The sequence below is a fragment of the Platalea leucorodia genome, assembly GCF_965183815.1.
Source record: "Platalea leucorodia genome assembly, chromosome: 2".
Classification (NCBI taxonomy): Eukaryota; Metazoa; Chordata; class Aves; order Pelecaniformes; family Threskiornithidae; genus Platalea; species Platalea leucorodia.
In genome coordinates this window covers 34,199,492-34,224,464 of record NC_138824.1, presented here as the reverse complement: position 1 = coordinate 34,224,464, position 24,973 = coordinate 34,199,492, and the positions used below count along the sequence as shown (strand labels likewise).

Below are 24,973 nucleotides of genomic sequence, written 5' to 3'. Positions count from 1 at the left end.
GGAAGCAAGTCAAAAATGGTCAGACAAAGCTTGCTGGTAAGAATGTGCAAACATACAAAAAGAACTGAAAAATAGTTCCAGAAGTGAGAAACTGAGTATAGTTTTCCTGCTTTCTTATAGAATCATAGAATCATCAAGGTTGGAAAAGACCCTTAAGATCATCGAGTCCAACCGTTAACCTATATCACTGCCAAGTCCATCTATACCATGTCCTCGAGCACCGCATCTATCCGTTCTTTAAATACCTCCAGGGATGGAGACTCAACCACTTTTCTTTCTGGTACAAATTCTGTTTTTCTCAATATAGCTGATTAAAGATAAAACTGTTGTCTGTTATATATACAGTAGTAAATGCTATACCATTCAGGAGATTTCAGCATCGAAATAATTTTTTTTTTAAATAACTGACATTTTCTCACTCCTGTATCATTCATGATTACAAAATAAATGTGTAAACATAAATCAACCACAAGGCGTTATTTAAATCGTAACAATGAATTGATTCTTCACGTGCAAAAGATTGCGCAGAGCAGCCTTGTAGCATGACCCGGGAAGAGCAGGGTGAAAAGGGAACACCGTGATCTGGCAAGTCAGCCCAGTTCAGCAGAGCACTTGCGGATTTTTGTGCAAAGTTGAACCCGTGAGTATTCCTGAATCGCTGCGTACGACTGATGCCTGCCTACGCACGCGTGCCCGTCAGCATACTGCACAACGCGCGCTGCGGTGGAAACACAAACGCAAGTCCAATCAAAGCCGAGCGTACTCTACGGATATCTGGATTGCCCTCCGAGACAGGCACACTTTCCCAAAGACATCAAGGCAGAAGCTGAATTCCAGAGCTGCCTGATTTGCTAAAACGCATCTACACCGTGAACTTGTTTTCTCTGCCAAGAAGCAGGAGCTGCCTGTTGTCACTGCTAAACTCCTTCCAGAACCTCAGCAACTTAATCTGAAACTAGAACACGTACTTTTACACTCCGCTGCAGCATGTGGTCCAGACCCACCTGAAGCTGACCCGAGAATGGCTGGAAGAAAGCTGACAGGCTTCTCTCTTAAGATTCTGGCCCCTTGCCCGAGATCACTCCCTTTGCTTCTGTACATTCACTCAAAAAAAATAAAGCATCATAATAATACAGAGTTATTTTTAAGGGACTACATTTAGGAAGCTCACCCAATCAATGGATAAAAATAAGTAGTATTCATGAGGCCAGATTCTAGACTGTGTTTGGGGAGCTTAGGTTCTTTCACCTGGAGAGGAACATCCACCCCCAAACCAAAAATTGCACTATGTGGTATTTCTTCTGCTCCACGATTCTGTATCTTTCCAGCTGCAATACGGTCAAGAGAAGGACCGGCTTAACAAAGCCATGCTGACAAGACAGAAGGTACGTGCACACAGTACTCCAAGCTTGTTCTTTTCTGCTAGGGCTGCTGTAATAAATTCAACCCATTTGCACCAAAATATAAATAAGAGTAGTGTCACACACTGAAAAACAGAGGCATAGATTTTAATCAATCTAGCACCTAACAAATGCATCCATTTTCTTTTGCTACTGAACACAACATTTCTGCTTTAGCTCTACACAAGGTCTTCAGCAGCCTCCTCTTTCTAAAGCTTGCAAATTTTCTAGATATTCGGTGACAGCCTCTATCTCTGCAAACTCCAGTAGTCTGTTGATTAACTTATCCAGTGCTTCTTTCCCACTTAGAATTTCCTATGAAAAAAATAACAACAGACAAAAGCGTTACTGACTGTACATCAGTATTATTCTGAAAGGCTGACTACTCAAACGAGGAGCTCCTGGAACGCACTTTGCCTGGAGTCTTATCGATAAGCAACAAAAAGCAACAAAAGGAGCTACTGGTGCCTTCCTGCGATGCTTTCACGTAACCCATGTGTTGACATGAAAATCCCCTGGCAAGAACGATCAAGGGTTGAAGGATCTAATTCAGATACGGTTGCTCATGCCAAGAACTAGTTTGTTTTGCAAGCAAAGCTTAACTAACTCTTGTTAGGCAGTTTATGGTTTCAGTTTCACTCCAGAAAAGTAACAAGTTCCCAACACTACGTAACTGAAAAGCTTGACTAACACAAGTCATTTTTACACAGTCATGGAACTTCTTCCCGTTCTCCTCCACCAGGGTATTTGTGTACCTATTCCCCACCCCATTAAGTGTGAACCATTCCACGTTCAGCATGCCCTGTCTTCTCTGAAGTTACCCAGGACATCTGTGGGTGCAGCTCAAAAAGCGTTGCTTCTTACGCAACAGCACTTAGAGTAAACTGGATACCTAAGCCAAAATAGTGAAGGGTCACCCTAAATTTTGTCCTAAAATTCAAAACATTTTCCATAAATTTAATAAACAAAAATCCGTTTCCCTGTAGAAAAACAATAAATAAGTAACATTCAAGCCATATATAGAGATTCACTCAGAAATAAAATATCAGGTAATCTTAAAATGAAAGCATTCAGATTCAGTTTCTTTTAACTGTGGCTTGCAAGGCAAACATAAAGTTTTTCTTTTTCTTCACTCCAGCATTAAAGGGAAAAGGAAAGACTCAGCTTAACTAAAAAAAGAAAAAAAAATCCTTCTTGTCACGTTTTTCTTTTGGCCGTACCAAGCTTCAAGAATCTCAAATTTCATTTGTCCAGTCTGGCCAAGGGACTCACGGAGTTCACGAATGAGGACTGCACTCTTGATCATTTTTCACTCATACAGTAGGAGAAAAATACACAGAGAAGCAGGCCAGTGAGTTATATCCTGTGCCAGTCATCTTTAACACTACCCTATAACACGTTAGAAAAGAAAGTTTAAGCTTTGTAAATCTATGACGTTCTGTCAGAGCACGACTGGCTATCTGATTGCCTCATATATATTAAATTCTTTTCACCAAGTTAATTTTTTCTTGTTATGGTACGCATCAGTATCTAACTTCAAAAACTCTCATAAGCAACCATTACCTTGATATTGCGTGCATCATACGAGATCCTGTGGTCAGTGACTCTGTCCTGGGTGAAGTTGTAAGTACGAATTCTCTCTGACTGGGCTCTTGTTCCCAACTGTAGTGAAGCAGCAAAAAACAAATTCTACTATGTTATGTTTAACAAAAAAAAAAAAAAAATACTCCTCTAAACCAGAACAAACTTTAATGGATCAGCCTGTTGCACCTACAAACCTAGCAGTCACTGGCGTAGCATATGGGTTTTTTTAAATATTGCGGTGATACTAAACTGTATTATTTGTGATTCTGTATCACAGACCAAGTCTTAACATCCTCCAGTACACTTCTGTTCCAGCTCTGTAGCTGGAAGAATTATGTAACTCTTAAAAGTCATGTAAGGCAACAGACATGTCTATATGTGTCCTTAGTTCAAAAATGTAAGAGTGTTTTTCTTTTTTGGGCGGTTATAGCTCCCACAAAAAATAATGAGAGTAGGCACCATTAATAACAGAAGCAGCACAGTCAGCATGCGGCAAAGCAGTTCCACTCATGTTTGGCTGTCAGAAATTAGCACTGAAAGAGGAGTAAATTGAGAATATGAAGAGTAGTCCTCTAGTGGTAAAGTGCAAGAGTGCAAGCAATTCTAAGTTTTAAAACAGAACTCCAAATGTAGCATTGTTGTGTGGCTAAATTCTTTATTAAAATGGAGAATTAAATGCTAAAAACTGCTTAGAGAAATCATAGAATAGAATCATAGAATCATTAAGGTTGGAAAAGACCTTTAAGATCATTGAGTCCAACCGTAAACCCAGCACTGCCAAGTCCACCACTAAACCATGTCCTCAAGCACCACGTCTACTCTTCTCTTAAATACCTCCAGGGATGGGGACTCAACCACTTCCCTGGGCAGCCTGTTCCAGTGCCTGACTGCCCTTTCGGTGAAGAAGTTTTTCCTAATATCCAACCTAAACCTCCCCTGGCACAGCTTGAGGCCGTTTCCTCTCATCCTATCGCTTGTTACTAGGGAGAAGAGACCGACGGCCACCTCGCTACAACCTCCTTTCAGGGAGTTGTAGAGAGCAATAAGGTCTCCCCTCGGCCTCCTCTTCTCCAAACTAAATGACCCCAGCAATGGGTGTCTGCTTCCATGGGCTTTTTTGAAAATTTCATCTGCACCTACATGTATATTTCAAAATGCGGAATTTACTGAATATATTCTGAAACATTAGGAAAGGTAATTTACTTTTGCCTGGTTTTCTGTAGTATTCATATAAATGTACATCTAAGTTCTTTACGCAGCTTTGAAGGCTCTCAAGCTAAAATTAATAACAAAAGATAAATGGCTCGCCACTTAAAATGACTGAATTAATAATCTACAGGAACAACACACTTAAATGCAACCTGAAATTAGTGACTAAATAGCTAAGCTGGAAACTTTGGAGTACTGAATAATTCTGTAATTCTGAAGTATTTTTATTCCTGTTGATCACTGTTGAAGTTTGCACCACAAATCACAGAATCACAGAACACGAGGTTGGAAGGGACCTCAAGGATCATCTGGTCCAACCTTTCTAGCACAATCTAGATGAGATGGCCCAGCACCATGTCCAGCTGAGGCTTAAACATGTTCAGCGTAGCGGAGTCAACCACTTCCCTGGGGGCATTATTCCAATGACTGACTGTTCTCATTGTGAAAAATTTACCTCTTGTGTCCAGTCGGAATCTCCTTGGGAGTAACCTGTACCCGTTACCCCTTGTCCTCACCATGTGACTCCTTGTAAAAAGGGAGTCTCCATCTTCTTTGTAGTTCCCCTTGAAGTACTGGTACATGGTGATGAGATCACCTCTAAGCCTCCTTTTCTCAAGGCTGAACAAACCCAGTTCTCTCAGCCTGTCCTCATGTGGCAGGCTTCCCAGACCCTTGATCATCTTGGTGGCCCTTCTCTGGACCCCCTCCAGCCTGTCCACATCTTTTTTGTATAATGGGGACCCGAACTGTACACAGTATTCCAGGTGTGGCCTGACCAGCGCCCAGTAGAGTCGGATAATGACTTCTTTATCTCTGCTGGTGATGCCCTTTTTGATGCAACCCAGCATCCTATCAGCCTTCTTGGCTGCAGCAGCACACTTCACTCATGTTGAGCTTCCTGTCCACCAGGACCCCCAGGTCCCTTTCCACGGAGCTGCTCTCTAGCCAGGTGGATCCCAGTCTGAGCTGCACTCCTGGGTTATGTTTTCCCAGGTGCAAGACCTTACACTTGTCCTTGTTAAACTTCATAAGGTTCTTGTTAGCCCACTCTTCCAGCCTATCCAGATCTTCCTGCAGGGTGCCTCTCCCTTCCAGAGTGTCTACTTCCCCACTCAGTTTGGTGTCATCTGCGAACTTCATCAGGCTACACTTGATCCCGTTATCCAGACCGCTTATGAAGATATTGAATAGCGCTGGGCACAATATCGATCCTTGGGGGACCCCACTTGTGACAGGTTGCCAGTTTGAAAAAGAGCCATTTACCACCACCCTTTGGGTGTGGCCCATCAGCCAATTCCTCACCCACTGCACAGACCACTTGTCCAGGCCATAACACACCAGTTTCTCCAGGAGGAGGCCGTGGGGAACCGTATCGAAGGCCTCAGAGAAGTCCAAGTAGACAACATCGACCACTCGCCCCATGTCAACCGAGCAGGTCGCTTTATCATAGAAGGCCACCAGATTTGTCAGGCACGATCTGCCTTATGTGAAACTGTGTTGGCTTTTCCCAATTACGTGCTTTATTTGACTCGTGGGAAAATACTCATTTTCCCATTTGACAAATGGGAAAATACTCAAAGAATGGGAAAAGAATGATCGCATATTTCAAGAGAAAAGCACGCTTTGCAGCACAACTTGAGGTAACTCTTTTATGGAAGCTGTTTCTTCCTGAAAAGGTTACCTAAACTGTATCAGATAAACTGCTAGCTAACTGCAAAGTGGCAGGATTGTTTATATACTTGTTTCTTTCAAAAGTTCTGTATGATCTTACAAATACTTTGGTTTGGAAACAGGTTAAAATACAATTTTGAGAACTTCTCATCCTAGTTTTCATGGAAAATAACTTTTTACTGATGCTCTGTTTGTGTAACTCTGGCCCAAACAGGGGGATTCAATACATGATGTTGAGTGCTGCCGTTTGGATAATTCCAGCTAGTCTTCTGACTCTTCTTTCCAGCTACAGTTGATGTCTCTTCTTCATTGTCTGAGAAGTCTACACTAGCATTGAACTGAGATAGGTAAAACATAAACTTACCATTTTAAAACACAAGATCCTCCTTTGTAAGCACACCTGGTTAAACACACACACACTCACTTGCTCTGTCACTGTCACTCAAAAAATCTACAACATAGCACCCTCTCCAGATTTCAGCAATCACATGTTCTCACCTGCAGTTTTCTGGCACTCTGCTCTTGACTTATTTGTTTTTCAATGATCTGCTGGTACAGCTTAGCTCTCAGTGTCCGCAGAGCTATTTCCTTGTTTATCTGCTGTGATCGCTCCTGCTGGCACTCAACTGCTAGTCCTTCACAGAGGGATTCAAGAGAGCTCAGATCAAAAGCCCATTATAACAAAGAACAAAGAAGCGAAATTAATTCTAACACATTAGGCAAATGAAACCTTCTAGAGTGCTGGGTTGTAGGGCCTTTCAGCTGTAGGATAAAAATTCATTTTAACACACTGGCCAGAACCATTAGTATGTTTTTAAACTCTTCACAGCTGCACCAGGGGCTTTGTTCAGTGCTACAGAAAAGTCAGGGATATTTTAAAATCTCATGAAGCAAATGAGTTTCTGACATTGCCTCCAGAAAACGGGTTCACTCCAATTCGCTATCACATGTTAAAAATGTAATTTGCAGAGCCTACAGAAGCATGTTTAAAACAGTGTAACACAAGTTTTTAAAGTCCTAGTCTAGATAAGCTCTTGGAGACTGGAAAATTCATTATTCTAGCAGAGAAGGGTGTCTAAACAATACTGGAGAGTCTTGAACTTAATTATGAATAATGAAATAAAGTAAAATAAAGGTCTTCAAAAGAAATTTAGTATTTATTTTTACTTTTAATTTGATTTCTGAAATAAAAAGGCATCTAGGAAACAGCTGTCTTCAGGTCACTACTAGAATTTCCTGTGCCTACAGGGATTCTGCATCTGGACAGATAGAAACCCACTGAATTTCAATAAAAACAAATCCTAAGAGAGAGTGGTCCAGTACATATACTACCTTCTCATCAATATACATTTTCTTTCCTATTCAACATATGATAGCATTATCTAGTACTGAATGAAAATCTTCAAGTCTCCTTTTTTCTCAGTCTTGTAACTACACAGGTTCTAGCTAGGCAAGGCGCACCCTCGGTTGCCAGTGGCCATTATTCCTGAAGGTACAGAGCATACAGCACGAATTATTTACATATTCCATCCCATCCCTGTCACCCTTCATTTGTTCTTTCATCCTTCAAAGACAGTGTATTTATTAAACACTCCCTCTGAAGACAAAACTGGCATAATAGCAACACGCTGACCATTGTGCCACCGGTACATATCCCTTTTCTCACACGTTGCCTTGCTAGAAGAGGGGCAAAACAAGAAGGGGCTACCTCTTTTTTTTGGTATAAGGCCCAACCCTGCAAACTCACTCTAAGAGACAACTTGCAGGATCACAAGCTTTCTCTTCAAGATACAGATTTAGGGTGATTAGAAGCACGAAATACAGCCAGACTTACCTGTGGGAAGGTGTACAATTCTCACAGCACTATCAGTTTTGTTAACATGTTGCCCTCCTGCTCCTTTGGCCCTGAATGTATCTATGCGCAAATCTTTGGGATCCACTTTAACATCAACCTAGAATCAAAGAAAATTACCACTTTCTGCTCATTCTAAAAATATTTTTAATGTCAATGATGCTCAGTGTAAAAAAAAAAAAAAAAATCACTTCTCAAAAAATTGCTCCTTTACAACTGTTCCTGAGTAACAGCTATAATTACTATACTTCAGTAAAATGCAATGGCAAATATCTCTGCAAAGCAAGTGATGCTTTAACTATTTCACTTATTTTTTCAAACTCTCACTCCAGGTCCTTCACAAAATAAGGTATGTGTCTGTGTGTGAAACAAAACAAAATCAGCAACTTTTTGTAAAACCAATAGTTTTGGCAGGGAGACAAAGAAATAAGCAAATAATCAAAAACTACTTCTAAACAGCAGTGCAAGGAATCTTGTTTGTGAGTCAAGCTTGAATGATTCTTGCAACAGTGCTTAAAAACATCTAACTGAGGCAAAACTGGGTGTATCCAGATCCAACTAAGGATTGCAGCATTGGAAATACGAACCCATGATGACCTGAACCACAGTTTGAGCTCAGTGGATGGGAAAGGAACATTCAGATCTGATCAATGTTGCAAGGAAAGCATTACAAGGAAGCAGGAGAACTTGCAGGGAAAGTCTACGGGATCTGTTTTTGTTTATTTTGTGTGTAAATTGCTGGTTTAAGTGAGAACTGTCCATATCAGTGAGATCTCAGAAAGACTAGCCAACGCATTCACTCATTCAAATTCAAAGCAGACTGTCCTTGATTTAACAGAGAAGGACACCAGTCATTTAAATGAAACCAAAAAAACCAAAAAGGACCTGCATAATCACATTACTATGCAACACTGAATATTTTCTTGGATATATTCCCTGTCTTAATACATGACATAATTTAAAATTGGCGTACTCATAGCAGTCAGCTTTCTCAGTGTTGGGGCTGGAATACTCATTGAAACAATTATTGATTTACATGCCATTTCGGGCAATAGCAAATCTCTGCAAAGTTGCTTCTGCTGACCCACCTATGATTTAAACATGTAAGGTACAGAGCCAAGGACTATCACCTTCCAGAGTCAGAGAACTTGTGGTTCACTTGCTGGGACTTGCACAAGCACTTGGGTATCAATAAAATCCCAAAACAGTAACATGGTTTTAAATAACATCTACTCCAATGCCAAAATGGGTGAGCAGGGACACACCGCCTTAGCACCCCGACTAACAGTTAGTTTACCTCCTCTGGCTGAGGGAGGACAATAACTGACATCGTCCCAGTGTGAATACGCTGCATTCTTGATGATAGGCCCGTCTCAGGGATTCGCTGGACTCGATGAGTCCCTCCTTCATATTTCAGATGCCTGTAGACATCATCTCCCGAAATATGAGCAGCGGCATGATGCAACCCACCTAGAGGGACAAAGAAGATGTGACAAATATAGCACAGAAACACTGCTTTTAATTTCATTGTCTTGGTAGAATGTCTGAAGAACTACTGTACCTATCTCAGCCGGTGTATAGTTCACAATGTCAAAGGTCCAACGTTTATAGTCTGCATAGTTCTGGTACATCTCAAACATTTCTTTAGTGAACTGTTGGCAGATGTCTCCTAAAAATATAAAGGCGCTACAACATAAATAGCAGTTCACAAAATGGCAGCTACCAGTTTTTTAGATTTAGCTGCAACTCTAACCACAGTCATTAGACAGAATTAGAATAACCCGTAAGAAGTTTAATAAAGTTGGATGGAGGTTTGAAGTAATCTTTGCTGACCTCCAGTTGTTCTGCCAGCTGTCACCTCTAATATGACATGACTTCTATCATATTTTTCCTTTGGCACTAGAAGCTGGAAAAGCTGAAAAGGAAAAAAAAAAAAGAAGAATGTCATTATCTCCTTCATGACTCTGTATCTCCTTTTAATCAAATTTACAGCCAACCCTCACAATTGCCACAGCTTGAGCGCACACAACCACTAATTTCTTTTGGCAAACTAGTAAGTAGGACTAAAAACTGTCCAATGGCCATTGCAACTCAGTGCAGTCAGTGTGGAAATGGGATATGCTGGTGCATCCACAGGAAAGCTAGCTGAAAATTCAGTCCTGCAAAGTCAGATGCCAGGTCACCCACTCCAGCCCCAACTACCGATGAACACAAAGTTATTAGCTATAACCCACCCAATCTTTACATTAATCTTATTTTTCAGAAAGTCCCATTTCATATTATTTCAATCTGAATGTAGAAATGAGCCCAAACATAGAGCTCTCCACTGAATCGTTTCAGCTTCTCTGCTTATAACAGACACGCATGGGGCTGTCAGCTGAAGACAAAATGAAAGACTGCAAGTTCCAATCAGAAATCTTTCAAGAATGCAGGCTCTGCTGCCACAAACAGTTACTAGGATGTCAGGTCAGGTCTCAATAGCACAGACTCACCATTTTTTTAATCCCCTTCAGCATCTGCAGACAGACAAGCATGCAAACAAAAATGACTAAAATAATAAGCTTCTAAGACACAATTGTCAGTAAGAAGCTTACTAATAAATAATGTTGCCACTTCTTTTCAGGGAGAATACAGAAGCTGGACTTCTGTTTCATTAAACGCAAGTGTCAGTGTCTATTGGCAAAATCACAAAGGAACATTTTTCTGACATCTTAATTTACAAAGCTGTATAATTTTACCTCAGGCTCACCTTTCTGCACAACATGTTGATTTTTTTATCCAGGGTTTCCTTCTCTTCTAAGGCAAGCTCTAGAAGTTGTTTCTCATCTCTGCTGTCTAGCTCTAAATTCCAGCAACAGGAATAGGTGTTAGCCAATCTCACCTACCTTAGAGCAAATTGTAATACAGCTGTCCAAAGACATGCATTGCAGCACATAAAAGCTTGCAGTTGCATTTTGCCAGCATGAAATATCAAACAAGAGCAGCCCAAGCCAGGATGCACATTGCTAACTAAATGATCATATTTTTCAGGGGAGCTGGAAGGAGTAGCTGATATCTTACCTCTCAATCTCCAGCTTATGGCTCAAAGTCTGCATCAAGCAGATGCCAGTTCCACCTGATAGTTACTCTCAGTTATACTGATGCTTATGTCACACGGATTGACAGTCCAGGGGTAAATCCACAAACAGATTTGACAAAATATGTCAAAAACATGCCTGGAGACAAGAAGTGCCTCAGTTTCCCTTATTACAATTTTTCACGCAACAAAATTTTTTGTTTCTAGACTTGCCCAGAAACACCCGTATATTCAACAATTTGTAGCCAACTCATTAAGGTAAGCATTACAAATATAGGTATGATGATAATAATGGGGTTTCTAACCCTCTGTCTCCTGCTATTCAAGAGATCAATGAGATCTGGGAGTTAGGGATGCAAGTCATCAGGATGTGGGAGACCTCACTTGGACTCTTTGCTTCGCTTAAGGAGATTCCCTTCCCCTCTCCTCAGCACGTGAGACCACAATCTGGAGTACCGCGTCCAGTTTTGAGCTCCCCAGTACAAGAAAGGCATGGAAATACTGGAGTGAGCCTAGTTGAGAACCACCAAGATGTAGGATCTCTATCCATGGATATACTCCAAACTCAACTGGACAAGGCCCTGGGCAACCTGCTCTAACTGGTCCTGCTTTGAGTAGGACATCAGACCAAATGACCTTCAGAGGTCCCCTTCAAACTAAATTATTCGATGATTCTGTGATTAGATCGCCCCTTTCCACATTTTAGAGCTTACTACCAAACTAGGAAACATTCTCAGGTAAAGCTAGCAGAAGTGCCAAACCTTTTCTGCTATGGAAGCTCCAGTTTACAACAATTAAAGATGCTGATCAGTTAGCATTAGATTATACACTAAGTAGAAACCTGGAAGACAGTTGGAATCAAGTGGAAAACCTGCCACTGCCAAAATAGGGAGCACCATCTCTTTTTCGTCTTTCTTCCCACTGTTCTACCAGCTGAGGATTGGCTCTGTCACTCCTCTCATCAGGAAGTAAACCAATTCAACTCACCGAAAGAAAACAACAGCTCTGGTTAAATAAATGCATGTATTTTACCATGGCAAGTTGAAGTAGATTTAATTTACAAACGGACGATTACCAGCAGAAATGGGAGAATGGGGAAAGACAGCTTTGAACAGCTGGGAGTGAGAAAAAGGGAAGAAAGCAACAAAGAGGAGGAGAAAGTCTTATGCTTTCTGGTCAGCACGGAAACCATAGGTTTGCCTCAGATGCCGCACAAAACCGGACACTCAATAGCTGAATGCATCTCCTCGCCTTGCATGACCAGTTGCCTGAGCTCTGGATTCTGCGGCAGGAATCAGGTATCTCAACGGCAGGCGCAAGGACGGCGGGCTCCACATCTCTGGGCATCGGGAGCCTGGTTCCCATTCACAGCAGCTCACGCACACACACACACATTTACGGGTGGCCTCAGCAGCGAGTCTTAAGAACTAAACGGGCTGGGATGTTGAACCAGCTTTGTATACTCAGCAAGGACAGCAGCAGCTCCTCCATATCACAGTTTTTAATTTATGTTCTGGGCTTTTTTCCTTAAACGAAAGATGTCAGATCAACACTTGAACCTGGCATCCGCTGTACATAAGGCAAGAACCGTATAAATTTCCCTCCCAGTATGTCGCAACTCCAACCCAAAGCTGGTACTGAATCAAAGGCTTCTAGCTGGTCCAAAAAGCATCATTATTGATTAGTTAGATAAACAGTATCAAATTAACTACTGTCAGCAGACATGAAAGAATGGTCTGGTGGAGACCAACGAGCTTAAGGTTCAAAGGACTGGCGTCCCATTCCTACCTCCCTGCAAACCTGACCTTTAAGAATTCACTTAATCTACCCCATGACTCACATCACCAGTGGCAAACCAGGAAATAATATTCTTCTGCTTCACTGAGTCTTGCAAATATAAAATCCTATAGCAATTGTGAGGAATTCAGGTACTACAGAGAAGAGGGTCACTTAGGGAGCTAAATGGAAAACAGAGCAGTCAAATGAAGGCAACATCTGTGTTTTAACTTGGCCACATGATAAAACAGTACAGATAGAATAATTTGGAGCCATTTAATTAACTTCTTGGCTGTAATTTTCTTTCATTCTTTTCCCTTCTTTCAACTAGAACTCACTCCATTCATCCACATCATAATTTATGGAATTAAAAAATCTTCATTATATTTACTTGATCCAAAAATAGCCTTTTTAAGTATGAGTTTTCCAGTGTTTTCTTAACACTGTCTAATTCTTCCAAGAATATTTCCTTTTCTGCATTATATTTTTGTCCCTCCTCACCTTTTCCTCTCTCCAGTGAAGAGAACTTGAGAGGGTTGGAGATTAAAACATTTTCAATAACCACCAGTTTTTCCAAAAGCACAAACATCTATTTATCTCTAAAACTAAAGAATACAAATGTTTTCTACCTTTGTAAACAAGTTACATTTTTACCAGCTTTATTTCAATATGGCTTTTCCTGTTTTGTCAACACCCCTTGGTTCTCCCTCTGAAAAGCACCATGAACTTTTATCCTCCTCCATTTACACCGCTGGCTACCCATTTCTCCTGTCCTTTGCTTTTCCCTTGCTTCACTTCTTTAACGTAAGCCCCATTCTCTCCAGGCCAATGCTTCCCTCTCTTGGCTTAATACCTATCGGTGTAGCAAAATGGATGACATTTTTTCTTTCCTACTGTGTGCACCTCCTTACACTTCTAACAATGTTTTTTTCTCAAAATCTTGCACTGTTACTTATTTTGTAAATTCTTTTACTCCCTGTGCACTTTCTTATTCCTGAACGGTATCAAAAACAGCGACAATTTTAAATTCTTTTTTACCCTAACTTCTACTGTAGCAGAGTATTGAAAAGCAGCAGCTTCTTAGACAACCATCTATTTTTATTCCTTGAACGGCTCCTCAAATATTTTCAAAGAAATATTAGCTTTTGCCATTTAAATTGGAAGCTGACAATTCAGGGACTAATGGAACGTTCATGCAATTTGCTCAATAAGAACCAATGAACTAGCTAGATGGAATCCCATTTTAAATAACGCATCTATCAAATGTATTAGGCTTGCTAAATTTTTTTCCTTCAGTTCACACCGCTCTCAGTTCTATCAAAAAACAACCTTAAACCAAACATTTCCAAACTGTTTCTGCTAGATGGATATCCCTGAGTTTCCAGATGATCCCTACTCTCCCAAGTTGGCTGTATTAAGACCTCAAACTGAAGTGAGGTGAGATGAGAACTGGAAGGATGTGGCTGGATGCAGAAAGCCGAAGCAGCACACAAGCTCCTAGGAGCAGGCAGAACCAGAGAGTGTTCCAGGGCTGGCTTAACTTATTTAAAAGCTTTCCTCAAAGGCTAGGCAATGACGTTTATCACAAGCAAAGCTACTGTTTTGAAACAAGTAAGTAGATGTGTTCTCCTTACCTCTGCACATAGTTTCTAACTCCTGAACTTCTCTTTCAGCCTCTTTGATTTCTTGAAATGCAGCTGCAATGGGGGACAGATCGGCACATCTTCTCCTCAGGGTTCTTTGTTCAAAGTCATTTATTGACTCAGCATTTAACAGATGACTAACCTGCTGGTATTCCTTGCTTAGAGTCTCCAGATACTTCTGCACAGCCTCATGCTTCCACAATGCTCGAGAATCCTGATGTTTTTTCCTATGCCGAATGTTAAAAGACGGAGTGAATCTAGCTGTGTCCAATAAAGATTTTGGCCTCCAAAATCCATAGCTGTGCAGTCCCACCACATAACCGATCTTCTTTGCAACAGGAGGACGAAGACAGCTGTGAAGCTGACCGTGACAGTAGCAATTAGCAAGCAGGCTCTTGAAAAGACAGACACTTCGGAAAGGTTTCATTTTGTTTCTTATTTTTCCACCACCTGAAATTAAAAGTAGACAGTACATGGACCAGTGTTATTATCTAGAAAAAGAGAGCGTTCTATGAAAAAAAACCAAAACCAAATAAACACAAGAACTCTATCAATCCCAAATCCTGTTCTTGATTACACCAACACAAATGTAACTGTCATGGACAAATCTATTCCTGGTTTAGTTCTGGTTTAAACCAGAAACTCTTATCAGCGCCGTTGTACTGGCTGAGGGTTGGAAAAGGCCTCTTCCCTCACCTCCTCAAACAGTTTATTTATACTGTGGAAAAGCTACTGTAGATGTGGCTTTACAGACAACAGCTTCATTTTGCCATACGTCTCATTGCAAAAATCCAACCATTTCATGCCTTACTGGCGAAAGAAAAATGTTGATTAGAGAAGACAAATCTATGCTAGAGGTGCAGAATTATATAGAGAGAATGTATGAACTGTGTAGAATTAATGTGCAAAATTATACCCACTACTATAACAAGATACAACTTTGGCAGGAGGACATGAGTAACATTGAGCTGACCTTGCAACAGGTTAGTCAACGGGGCTACAATACACTGGCAAGAAATTACTCACCCATATGTGTACTATGTAAGACATGGGCGCAGTGCTTTATGTCCCCTATGTACTCCTTCCCGTGATATATTTACATTTAAGTGTCATAAACATTTTCTATCCAAAAAGTGAGTAAGAAGCTGGTACTCTTGAAATACAACCCCTGTATTTTTCTGAGACAATTGGCCTACAGTTTTGCAGGACACAGGCTCCCCTTAGCATCACTGCTGCTTCAGGAAAGATCCTTTCCTCTTCATTGTATATCATCAACATTGCAAACTATGCTACGAATTTTTACTGTGCTCTAAAAATTTATATTGGAGTGCAAGGGTCTACCAAGAGGACCAAATTGGAATAATTCGTATTCTAGGACTACTCACACAGAAAAGGTTTAACAAATAAAGCAGCACTCCTTAATACCTCTGCCAGTGCCACAATCCCATCTGTCTACTGATTTTTACAAAAAAAGTGGATTCAGAGAAAACAAGAGCATGAAATTTTTGCAACAGGATCTCTTTGAAACATACACTTCAGTTTTCTGACACAATTATTTTTTACTTATCAGTGACAAGACCTTCTGTGTATCTTCAGGCATTTTATTAACAAATTACTATGACATCCTAACTACTCAACTCACCCATTATCCTCATCTATTTTTATCCATTGGTCCACAATGAAGAAAGAGCAATATGCAGTGAAAGCCGAAGTACTGCGTCTTGCTTGCCTGGATGGCTGTTTTAGTACCTCCAGAAGGAGGGGAGGACCTTTATTGTACTTCTGCACCTTCCCCGCATCTCCCAGCTGGCAGGTGCTATCGAACCCACAGCGGCAACTTCAGGAGTGCTTTAATTTACAGAAAGCCGATGATACCCCTCATGGATTGTTCTAGTGACTACAACTGGCTGTAGCAGAGGGATCATGTTCCCTTCACCGGGAACACAGCAAAAGGCACAAATCAGGCTCACCATCTACAATCCCGGACTTAGCTGCTCAGGGGCACGCGTAGACTCAATTCCAAAAGATGTAATTCTGCTGACGGTACTGGAGTTGCTCCAGGCCCGCATGGCCCATTGTCATTTGGTCAAGTGCTAACCATCATTAACTCATTTTAAAAATATTAATGTTTTATTTTATTTCAATTAATTAATTAAATAAATATATTAATAATAACCATCTAACTAATTTTTTACTGGTGTAGAAGTGATGTACTCAAATAATAATAGATTTGTACTATAGTTCTGCCTGGGCTCTCAAAAATAAAATTCTTGCTTTTAAATGCCTAAAAAAACTAAGTAATGGCATGACAGTGACCTTCAAGGAAGTGAGACATTTAAAAATAACTTCGCTATGTTAACTAAAAAAGGTATCTCCTTTTCAGAAAGATGTTGCCGTGTTACATTTGTGCAGAAATAAGCACACATAAAGCTTTTGCAGAGCTATGAGCAGTAGATGACCTATTAACTTCTTTCCAAACCAGATTTTAATAACTTTCTAATGTGACAAAATTACCCTGTGGACATCACAAATCAAAACCAGCAAGCAAAAGTGACAACTGTAATTGTCTTATTAAAATAATGAAATAATAGTTTAAAAAGCTAATTTCCAGTCAAGAAACAGTTACCAATGCTGGGACCACTTTAAGAGGTTTTAAAAGAAATTTCTAACAATCAATCAAAGACGATATTAACTCCATGCAACTGAATTCAGACACGCAAGAAGAGGTAGGCATAAGGAAGGAGCATGTATTTCAATGCACGCTGTAACAGCAACAGCTCAAGGCCGTGCCTCCAAGGCCACTCTTAATCTCTTAATACGCTGCCGCCTCCCACCACAGCTACCCCGAGCAAACCCCCCGAAAGCCGTGCACGGAGTCCTCCCGGCAGCCATCCCCCATTGCAAGGGTTACGGGTCGATGGGGAAGGCAGGGCTGCAGAGCAGGCAGGAGCAGGCAGGAGCAGGCAGGAGCCGGCAGGAGCAGCAGCTGTGAGGGGCGAGGGGGGCTCCGCTCCCCAGCACCCATCGAGGAGCTCTGGCACTCACCGTCCGCACACATCGGCACCGTACGGATCCTGCCTCAAAACAGGAGGCCATGGCAGACGGGAAGAAGAGTGGAAAAACTCCCAGTCCCAGCATGCCTGACGAAAAACACGACTCCCGGCATGCTTCGGCTTGGGCCCGCGTGGCCGGCCAGCCCTCGGCCGCAGGGCCAGCCCGCGGGGGCACGGGGGTACCGTCACCAGAGGTCCGCGAGCATCGCTTCAGCAACGCAATTAATAAAGGCAGACTTTGCTTTGCTTTGCGAAACACAAGCCCTGAAATAAAAAATGGGGTGCGCGACCTTAAAAAATAGGTCTGCGTTTTCGGTATCCTCCTCACGGCTGCACAGTAACACACTAACTTCAGCAACACTTTGGGAGAAATGGCAGGAGTAACAACAAATAGGAATATTCACTTCTGTTTCCAACCTCTAAGCTGTTATATTACGTACGCTTTTCCATGTATTTTCCCAAAACACGGGCTGAAAATACATGTTGTTTCAAATCTGGTTATTCAAAGGTTAATTTCGGAGAAGTTTGCATAAAACAACGTTAAGTTCCCCTTTATGTCAAAGCTCACTATTCAATTATATTTAAAATGAATTATTACCATGCTAGTAAAGACAAACATCAGTTATAAAATTATAAATAAACACAACCATTCAGATTATCATTACACTAATAGGCTGCAGCTTCCTAATAAGGTGTATTTTAAAACATGCTATGTATATGCACATTTTAATAGATTAATATTAAACAGATTATACAACTACCTCCCTAATTATATTTGCATTTTAAAAAGACTTAAGAAACATTGTTTTTTGATAGCTGTAATCACCCAAAAATTCAATTTACTTACTTCTTTGCTATATATGCTATAGGAGGGAAATGTATTCAGACATCTAGGATGAAAAATTCTGCTGCTTGAGACTGTTTTACGTTTTCCTTAGGTGCACCACTTGGACTGAAAAGTCATTCTTTCTTCCGAAGTTTGCTTTATTCCAGTAACTTTCCCCACCTCTTTTATATTTGAGCAAATCCAGCTCTGCTGTAAGTAAAAACCCACTGTGTTCTGAATTTCTTTCTTCCCAGCTACTGTCATTCAACAGGATTAAAAAAAGGTAAAAACTTGGTACTTGGCACATATAATGTCAGTGGGGTTTGGTGAGGTGAATATTCTAACAGACTGGAAAGGAGACGGATCAGTCAGGGAGGATTTGGATCAAACGTCATCAGCACATGAATGACAACTAACCGCTTGTTTAGATCTGAGGACTGACCCTGGCTCTGCTCCATCCCCTGGGACAGAAGGCAAGACAGACAGATTAAAAGGCTCTTCCAGAGAACGGCACCCACCCCAGAGCTGATCCAGTCTACAAGGGGGCCACAGCAAACAGCACCCCGAAACCTCACAGGCGCTTCCCCAGGCCTGAGCCTGCTGCGCTGCGCCGTGGGAGACGCCATCGTCCAGACGCCGTCCCCACCGCGCTTCACTCTTCTTCTGCTGTGGCTTAGACCTCAGTGAAAGGAAATAATAAAATTATCCTCGCATTGGGACTCTAAATATGCGATCTGATGCTTAAAAATCTTGCGAAGGTAATCCATGGGAGGACAACTGAGAAGCTAATAAGAACATGAAAACTGAGAGCAGACTACACACTCAAGAATTGATTTTAAAAGAAGAGGGTAGGCCAAGGAAAACCAAATCAGCTTCTTCTCCAGCCAGTAATGGTTCTTACATTAAATCCTCCGATTAAAAGCGATCATGATTCAGTTTTTATTATGCCTTCATGGAGAGTTCTTTAACTTAACTCTAAGTGTGAAAAAAGGGACTGTAACAAATGCTCAGCCCTCCCTACCAGGCAGCAGACCACGCGGGGACCACGTCGCCAAGACAAGGGCTGGACTCCATACTGTCAGCAGGGTTGCCAGATATACCATCAACCACAGGACCTAGTCCCTACATCTCATGTTCAAAACATATAAGATACACTCTTTCCCCATATTTATTGTATGCTTTTGTAATGCAATATGGGAATTGAGTATGACGGATGGGAAATCCCGTTGCCATCTGTGCTTCCACCTCCCTCATGGTTTGCTTTGACGCCTTAAAACCTGCATGGCCGAAGCAGCTGCCTACGGAGCTGGTGAGGACCAGAGGTTACGGGATGGAGGCTGTTTGGGGCAGGGTGCCACTGCCTTCCTCGGCCGCCGCGGCAGCCGACGGGGACGTCAGGTGCAGAAGGGAAGCGTGACAGCAGAAGAACAGCGAGGCTTCAGAGCTTCGGGACAGACGTGGCGGTCCTATACTTTAAAATCTGGCAATCGTAAGCCACCAACTGCTTCAGAAACTGGAGGCAAAGAAATGGCTCATCACACAACACAGACTCCAGGCCTTACAATGTGCTTGGCTGGAAGGCAGATCCGTGCCCACACAGAGGCCCTTTTTCACTCAGGGGGCCCTAACCGGGTTTAGCGATCTGCAAGCATCGTGCCACAACTTCTACAGATACCAACTGACGTTGACAGGTCACGGAGTAAAGTGAGAGATATGGCAAAATCACAAGCTTTTTATAATGTATATATCACTTTAATATTGCTCCCCCCTTTCGCCCCAAATAGTTTGTCAACAGACTTCTGAACTCTTTCTGTTTGAAGGAAAAACTGGTGACAGAATCATACGCGTCTTGAATACAGTCCTGTTTATTAACAAAGCCTGTAGAAAGAGCTTTGTTTTGCCCAGCACAGTGGGATTAAATGACAAGTTTTCCTGACTGCGCTCCCAAACCTCACTTTCAGCTAGAGCTCTGCCTCCCCCCAAAGCTCGTTTCTTTGTTTGTTCTCTCCCAGCTAGTCTACAAACGTTTCTTTTATTGCCTCCTTGCTTTCCTTTTCTTGCTGCTTTTAACACAGATTTTTAATACAGACACGTGTCTAAATGCAAATCGAACCCCTGCCTCTTATTTGCAATTTGTCTATTTTCAGGCAGCGTTCTTTCCAGTATTTGGACTAGCAGGAAAAAGAGACCTTTAGCTGTCAAGAACAGCCTTATTGCTCCAGACCAAAGGTCCACCTAGCACAATATTTGCCTGACCATCTCAGAGATGCATCTGTTTATTGCTCAACCCAACCAGAGGCATAACGTGCCTTTTGCTAAGACAGAAAACTAGAGTTCATAAAGTCAAGGCTTCAGCTAGTTATAAAAAGTGCTGAATACATGCTGTGGTACAAGCGGGCTCTGAAAATGATGCGGCGGGGCAAAGTCAAGTTGGCCATTCTTGTCACTAGTACTCCTGCTTTGAAAAAATCAGATACTGAATACAGCACTACTACACTATATAGCAGAAAGAACAGTGAATTAAATCACAGAATCATAGAATCGTTAAGGTTGGAAAAGACCCTTAAGATCATCAAGTCCAACCGTTAACCTATCACTGCCAAGTCCACCACTAAACCATGTCCTTGAGCACCACGTCTACTCGTCTTTTAAATACCTCCAGGCATGGAGACTCAACCGCTTCCCTGGGCAGCCTGTTCCAGTGCCTGACTGCCCTTTCGGTGAAGAAGTTTTTCCTAATATCCAACTTAAACTTCCCCTGGCGCAGCTTGAGGCCATTTGCTCTCATCCTATCGCTTGTTACTTGGGAGAAGAGACCGACCCCCACCTCGCTACAACCTCCTTTCAGGTAGCTGGAGAGAGCAATAAGGTCTCCCCTCAGCCTCCTCTTCTCCAGGCTAAACAACCCCAGCTCCCTCAGCCGCTCCTCATCAGACTTGTGCTCCAGACCCTTCACCAGCTTCTCTGCCCTTCTCTGGACACGCTCCAGCACCTCGATGTCCTTCTTGTAGTGAGGGGCCCAAAACTGAACACATTGGGTACAGCATGTGGAAAATACACATACTGCTATCAGTGATCCAGGTGACGGACATCATTAAAAGAATGCCAGAACAAAAAAGTGAGAAATAAACACAATTAAAGATATTCCTTCTACAAAGAAACTTATTACAGACCATACATCTAAACAGATTAACAAAACAACACTGAAAACAACCACCATCCACAAAAACAGTGGCCATAAACTGATGCTCAGCTAAGAAGAACTAGGAAAGCATACACTGTACTTCTTTAATATTCTCCTCGCCTTTGCTATTTTCATCTCAGGAAGCTTCCTAAGCCTACCACATTTTTTTTTTCTAATTAGTAGTCCGCAAGTTAGGCTGTCATCCCGGTTACTCTCTCCCAAGAAATTGTCCCCTCTCTCGTTCCCTCCTTTAGCCTGAAAGGAAAGCAGCTATCATGTCCGTCAGCTTCAGCAAGGCTTGTGACAAGTCAAAGACACGCTGCGTGGGATCCTCAGTCACAGTCACATAGTCACCTACTTTATGCATAACCAAATAAAACATGTTAAGTACACAGCTTTTCTAATTGGCTCTTGTTATATACTATTTTCTACACGCTTGCTTTACTGTGGGTATCTGTCATGTTCATCATCTGGGACAGTAGGTGGATAACCATATTATTACAGAATTAATATCCTTTTAAAACATACCAAAATATAATTAATATTTTTAAAGGGTAATTACATAAACAGAGATTCTAATTGAAGCTGCCTAATTTTTTCCCTGTAAGATGGTCTTTTTAATTGGTTGTAACCTTGACGGTTTAACCAGTTTTCCTTCTAAGTAAATGCCCCAGGCCATGTGGTTTTAGTGTTTCTGGTTGGGTTTTTGTTTTTTAAATTTCTGCAAAGATTCATTTAAGAACCATTTCTGGGAAGAACGAGAACAAAAATTTATTTTCAAAAGACCTTAAGCCTCCTTTGTCGGAGGAGCCAAGCCATGAATAAACGCTGACTGTTCTGAGCGTGCACGACAGCGCTGGGAAGTTTTACATAACCAACTGCTGAAAAATGCATTAATGCAATAGATGACATCCCCGCTCGCTAACAGTCTGGCTGCTAAGTTTGCTGTTGTTTCCTTAAATACCAGCCAGGGCACAGCAAGCAGGCAGCCTCCCCAGGCTCTGCAGCTTACAGGGACTTTGCTCTCTCCCGGTAGCTCCCAGGCAGCCTGGTTCTCCCAAGTGTCGGCTCAGGCGAGCTGTTGGGATGGCGGCCACCAAAACCGGGTTACGAGGGGCAGAGGAGGAGCAGGACAGGGAGGGCACGAAGGGGGCTCTCTGCCCTCCCAGCCACGGCCCGGAGAGGCCACACGCTGCGGAAGCCTCCGCACCCCGCTTCCACAGCCCTCGCCTCGCCAACAGCCGCGACCCGGGCCTCGGGCGAGCGGGAGCCGCTGTTCGCCACCGCGCCCCGCGGGTGGGAGCCCCCTTCCCCCTCCCGCCCTCGGGGCGTTGCCGAGGGCTCCCCCCCTCAGGGCCGCCCGCCTCGCTCACGGCAGGTAACTCCCCTCCGGGCCGCCGAGGGGGGAGAGCTACCCCCGACGAACAACGAGGCCTCCCCTCAGGCCGGGCGGGCCGAGGGGACACGCGGGGGGGCGCCGCGGAAGGTCCCCTCACGCCCGGCCTCGGCGGGGCGGGGGGGGACCGCGTCCGAGGGGGAAGCGGCGGGGGGCCGCCGGGCGGCGGTGCGCCTGCGCGGAGGGGACCCCGGCTGCCATTTTGCAGCGTCAGCCGGGCGGCGAGGCCTCCCCGGCAGCTGCGCAGAGGAGCCGCGCTCGCACGCAGCGTCGGAGGGAGCCGGCGGGGAGGGCGGCGCAGGCCAATGAGTTAAAGAGTCGCCGCCGCCGCCGCTCGGGCAGGAGTCGCGCCGCCGCCCCGCGGAGTTCGGGGTTTTCCTCCCCTCCTTCTCCTCCCCTCCCTCGTACCGACGGCCGCCCGGCCGCCGCTCCCGGGCCGCCCCCACCCCCGCCAGCCTGCCTCCCTCCCTCCCGCCGTGCCTGCCCTGGGGCCGCCCGCACCATGCCGTCCGTGCCGCTGCCGCCCAAGGAGAGCAACCTCTTCAAGCGGATCCTGGTGAGCCACCGGCCCCGCTCCTCTCTCTCCCCCTTCCGCCGGCGCTTCTTCCTCCTCTTCCCGCCCGCACGCCGGCCTTGCTCGGTGCCCTCCGACCCGCGGCGCGGGTTACTTCGCCCGCTGCCGGAGTTGGCGCCGGCGGAGCGAGAAAGGATGCGGCGCCCGCGCTCGCCCGGGGGAGAGTCGGGGCTGCCGCCGCTTCCTCCTCGTCCCGGTTCGTCCCCGTTTCTTTCCTTTGTCTGGGGCCCGCCGAGCAGGCCGGGCGAGCCCCCCTCGCTCGTCTGGGGGGCCGGGCCGGGAAGGGTTGGTGTCGCCCCCGGCCGGGCGAGGGCGGGAAGGAGGGAGGGAGGGAGGCAGCCGGCCACCCGCCCGCCGCTCCCCCGCGGGCGCCGTTCTCCTTCCTCCCCGCCCGCGACGGTAACTCCGGGGCGAGCTCCGGCTGCGGGGCTCGGCAGCGCGCCGCCGCCGTTCCGTCCTCCCCGTCCCTCCCGCCGCAAGCGGGCGGCGGCCCTGCCGGCGGAGGCGGGCCCTTGCCCGCGCCCCGAGCGGTCTGGCGGCGGCTGGAAACGGGGGGGGGGGGGGGGGGGCTGTCATCCCGGCCCGCCTGCCCTGCGCCGGGGGCCTGGCCGGGGGCCGGTGTGCTGCCCCCCGCCCGTGTCGCCGCGCTCGGGAGGGCGGAGGGGGACCTGGCAGCGCGGTGCAAGCGCGGCGGGGATTTGGCGTGGCGAAGTTGGTCTCCGTAGGTACTGATGTTCAGTAAGAACAGCGGGTTTAGCGGAGGGACTAGGTCAAAGCTGGTTCACTGAGCGGTCTTAAGTGTAGTGGAGGGTGTCTGGCGGGTTAAACCGTCCCGGCTCTACGTCCTTTGGAAGCCTTGTCCCAGCTTTCATGTGCTGGGCGACTTTGACTCAATTATTATGTTGGGCTACTTCAGCTCTTTGAGGATTAATGGTGCGAAGGACGCTTAGTGTTTGTGAGGTAATTTTAAAGAAAGAACTCACTTTAACTGTACGTTTCTATTCAATCACTGTATATTTTACAATGCTAGCTCTTTCTGCAGCGAAAAAAGTGCCCCCCCAACCCAAAAAAAAACCCCAACAACCCAAACACCACAACCCACAGCAAAACACCAGGCTGCCCTTTTCATGAACTTTTCAGTGTGATGGTAACGGCGTTCCAGCCGCAGCAAAGTTGAGGCGCTTTGTGCCAGTTTGCTCGTCCGCAGGCGGAGGAGGGCTGCGCAGCACAGTGGTGATCTGTCGGCAGGCACGGGATTTCTTCAGTTGTGGTGGAATTTGTCAGGCTGGCCTCGATAACTTTGTGGTTGAGAGGTGAGCATTTTGGCTCTAGGGAGCCGAGCTCAAACAGCGTGTGTAAGCCTGTGTACGCCGTATGTAGCTGGTGCGCTTCAGCAGGTGCTTCAGAGCTGTTTTCTTTTACCTGCTTTGGGGAGTATGGGGATTTTAAGAGACTTCATGGTTCTGAATGGTGATTTGTTGCTTACTGCATGCTTATGGTATGCATCTTAGTAAGTCATTCTAGCACTCCTCTTTCTCTCTGCTAAAAATAAATGACTAATATTAGAACAGTTAAGTGATTATTCTTACTAGTAGCAAACAAGTTCACAGTAGCAGTCACATTTGAAGTTTTTTCAACTGAAATATAGAACTTTTTTGGACATCGTATTTTAGACAACCTGTTCTTATTTTTTTTTTTTATTAAACAGTAGACAAAACATAAGTGCCTA

The 24,973-nt window shown here is 44.2% G+C and overlaps 2 protein-coding genes across 8 annotated transcripts in view; one reads left to right on the top strand and one right to left on the bottom strand.

Annotated features, from left to right (window-relative positions):
* Nucleotides 1-1,389: 1,389 nt before the first annotated feature.
* Nucleotides 1,390-23,710, bottom strand: MTRF1 (mitochondrial translation release factor 1; the record flags this gene model as incomplete). 5 transcript variants are annotated; one of them, XM_082331209.1, is made up of 12 exons in its annotated part: nt 1,390-1,715; nt 2,964-3,062; nt 6,363-6,499; nt 7,699-7,816; nt 9,014-9,186; nt 9,278-9,385; nt 9,550-9,631; nt 10,466-10,557; nt 14,203-14,661; nt 15,854-15,960; nt 17,257-17,528; nt 23,172-23,710. In XM_082331209.1, the coding sequence occupies 10 exons, from the start codon at nt 15,864-15,866 to the stop codon at nt 1,593-1,595; spliced, it is 1,404 nt and encodes a 467-aa protein (XP_082187335.1). In that variant the 3' UTR covers nt 1,390-1,592. The 5 variants fall into 5 exon arrangements, with proteins under 5 accessions (XP_082187335.1, XP_082187333.1, XP_082187334.1 ...); XM_082331207.1 differs by lacking the exon at nt 15,854-15,960; XM_082331208.1 differs by lacking the exons at nt 15,854-15,960; nt 23,172-23,710 and adding an exon at nt 18,112-18,177.
* Nucleotides 22,798-24,973, top strand: part of NAA16 (N-alpha-acetyltransferase 16, NatA auxiliary subunit) — a 72,458-nt gene continuing 70,282 nt past the window's right edge. For all 3 annotated transcript variants that reach the window (XM_082331165.1, XM_082331163.1, XM_082331166.1), the window contains exon 1: nt 22,798-23,226. In XM_082331165.1, coding sequence (XP_082187291.1) covers nt 23,173-23,226 — 54 coding nt within the window. In that variant the 5' untranslated portion in view covers nt 22,798-23,172. The remainder of the gene's footprint in view (nt 23,227-24,973) is intronic.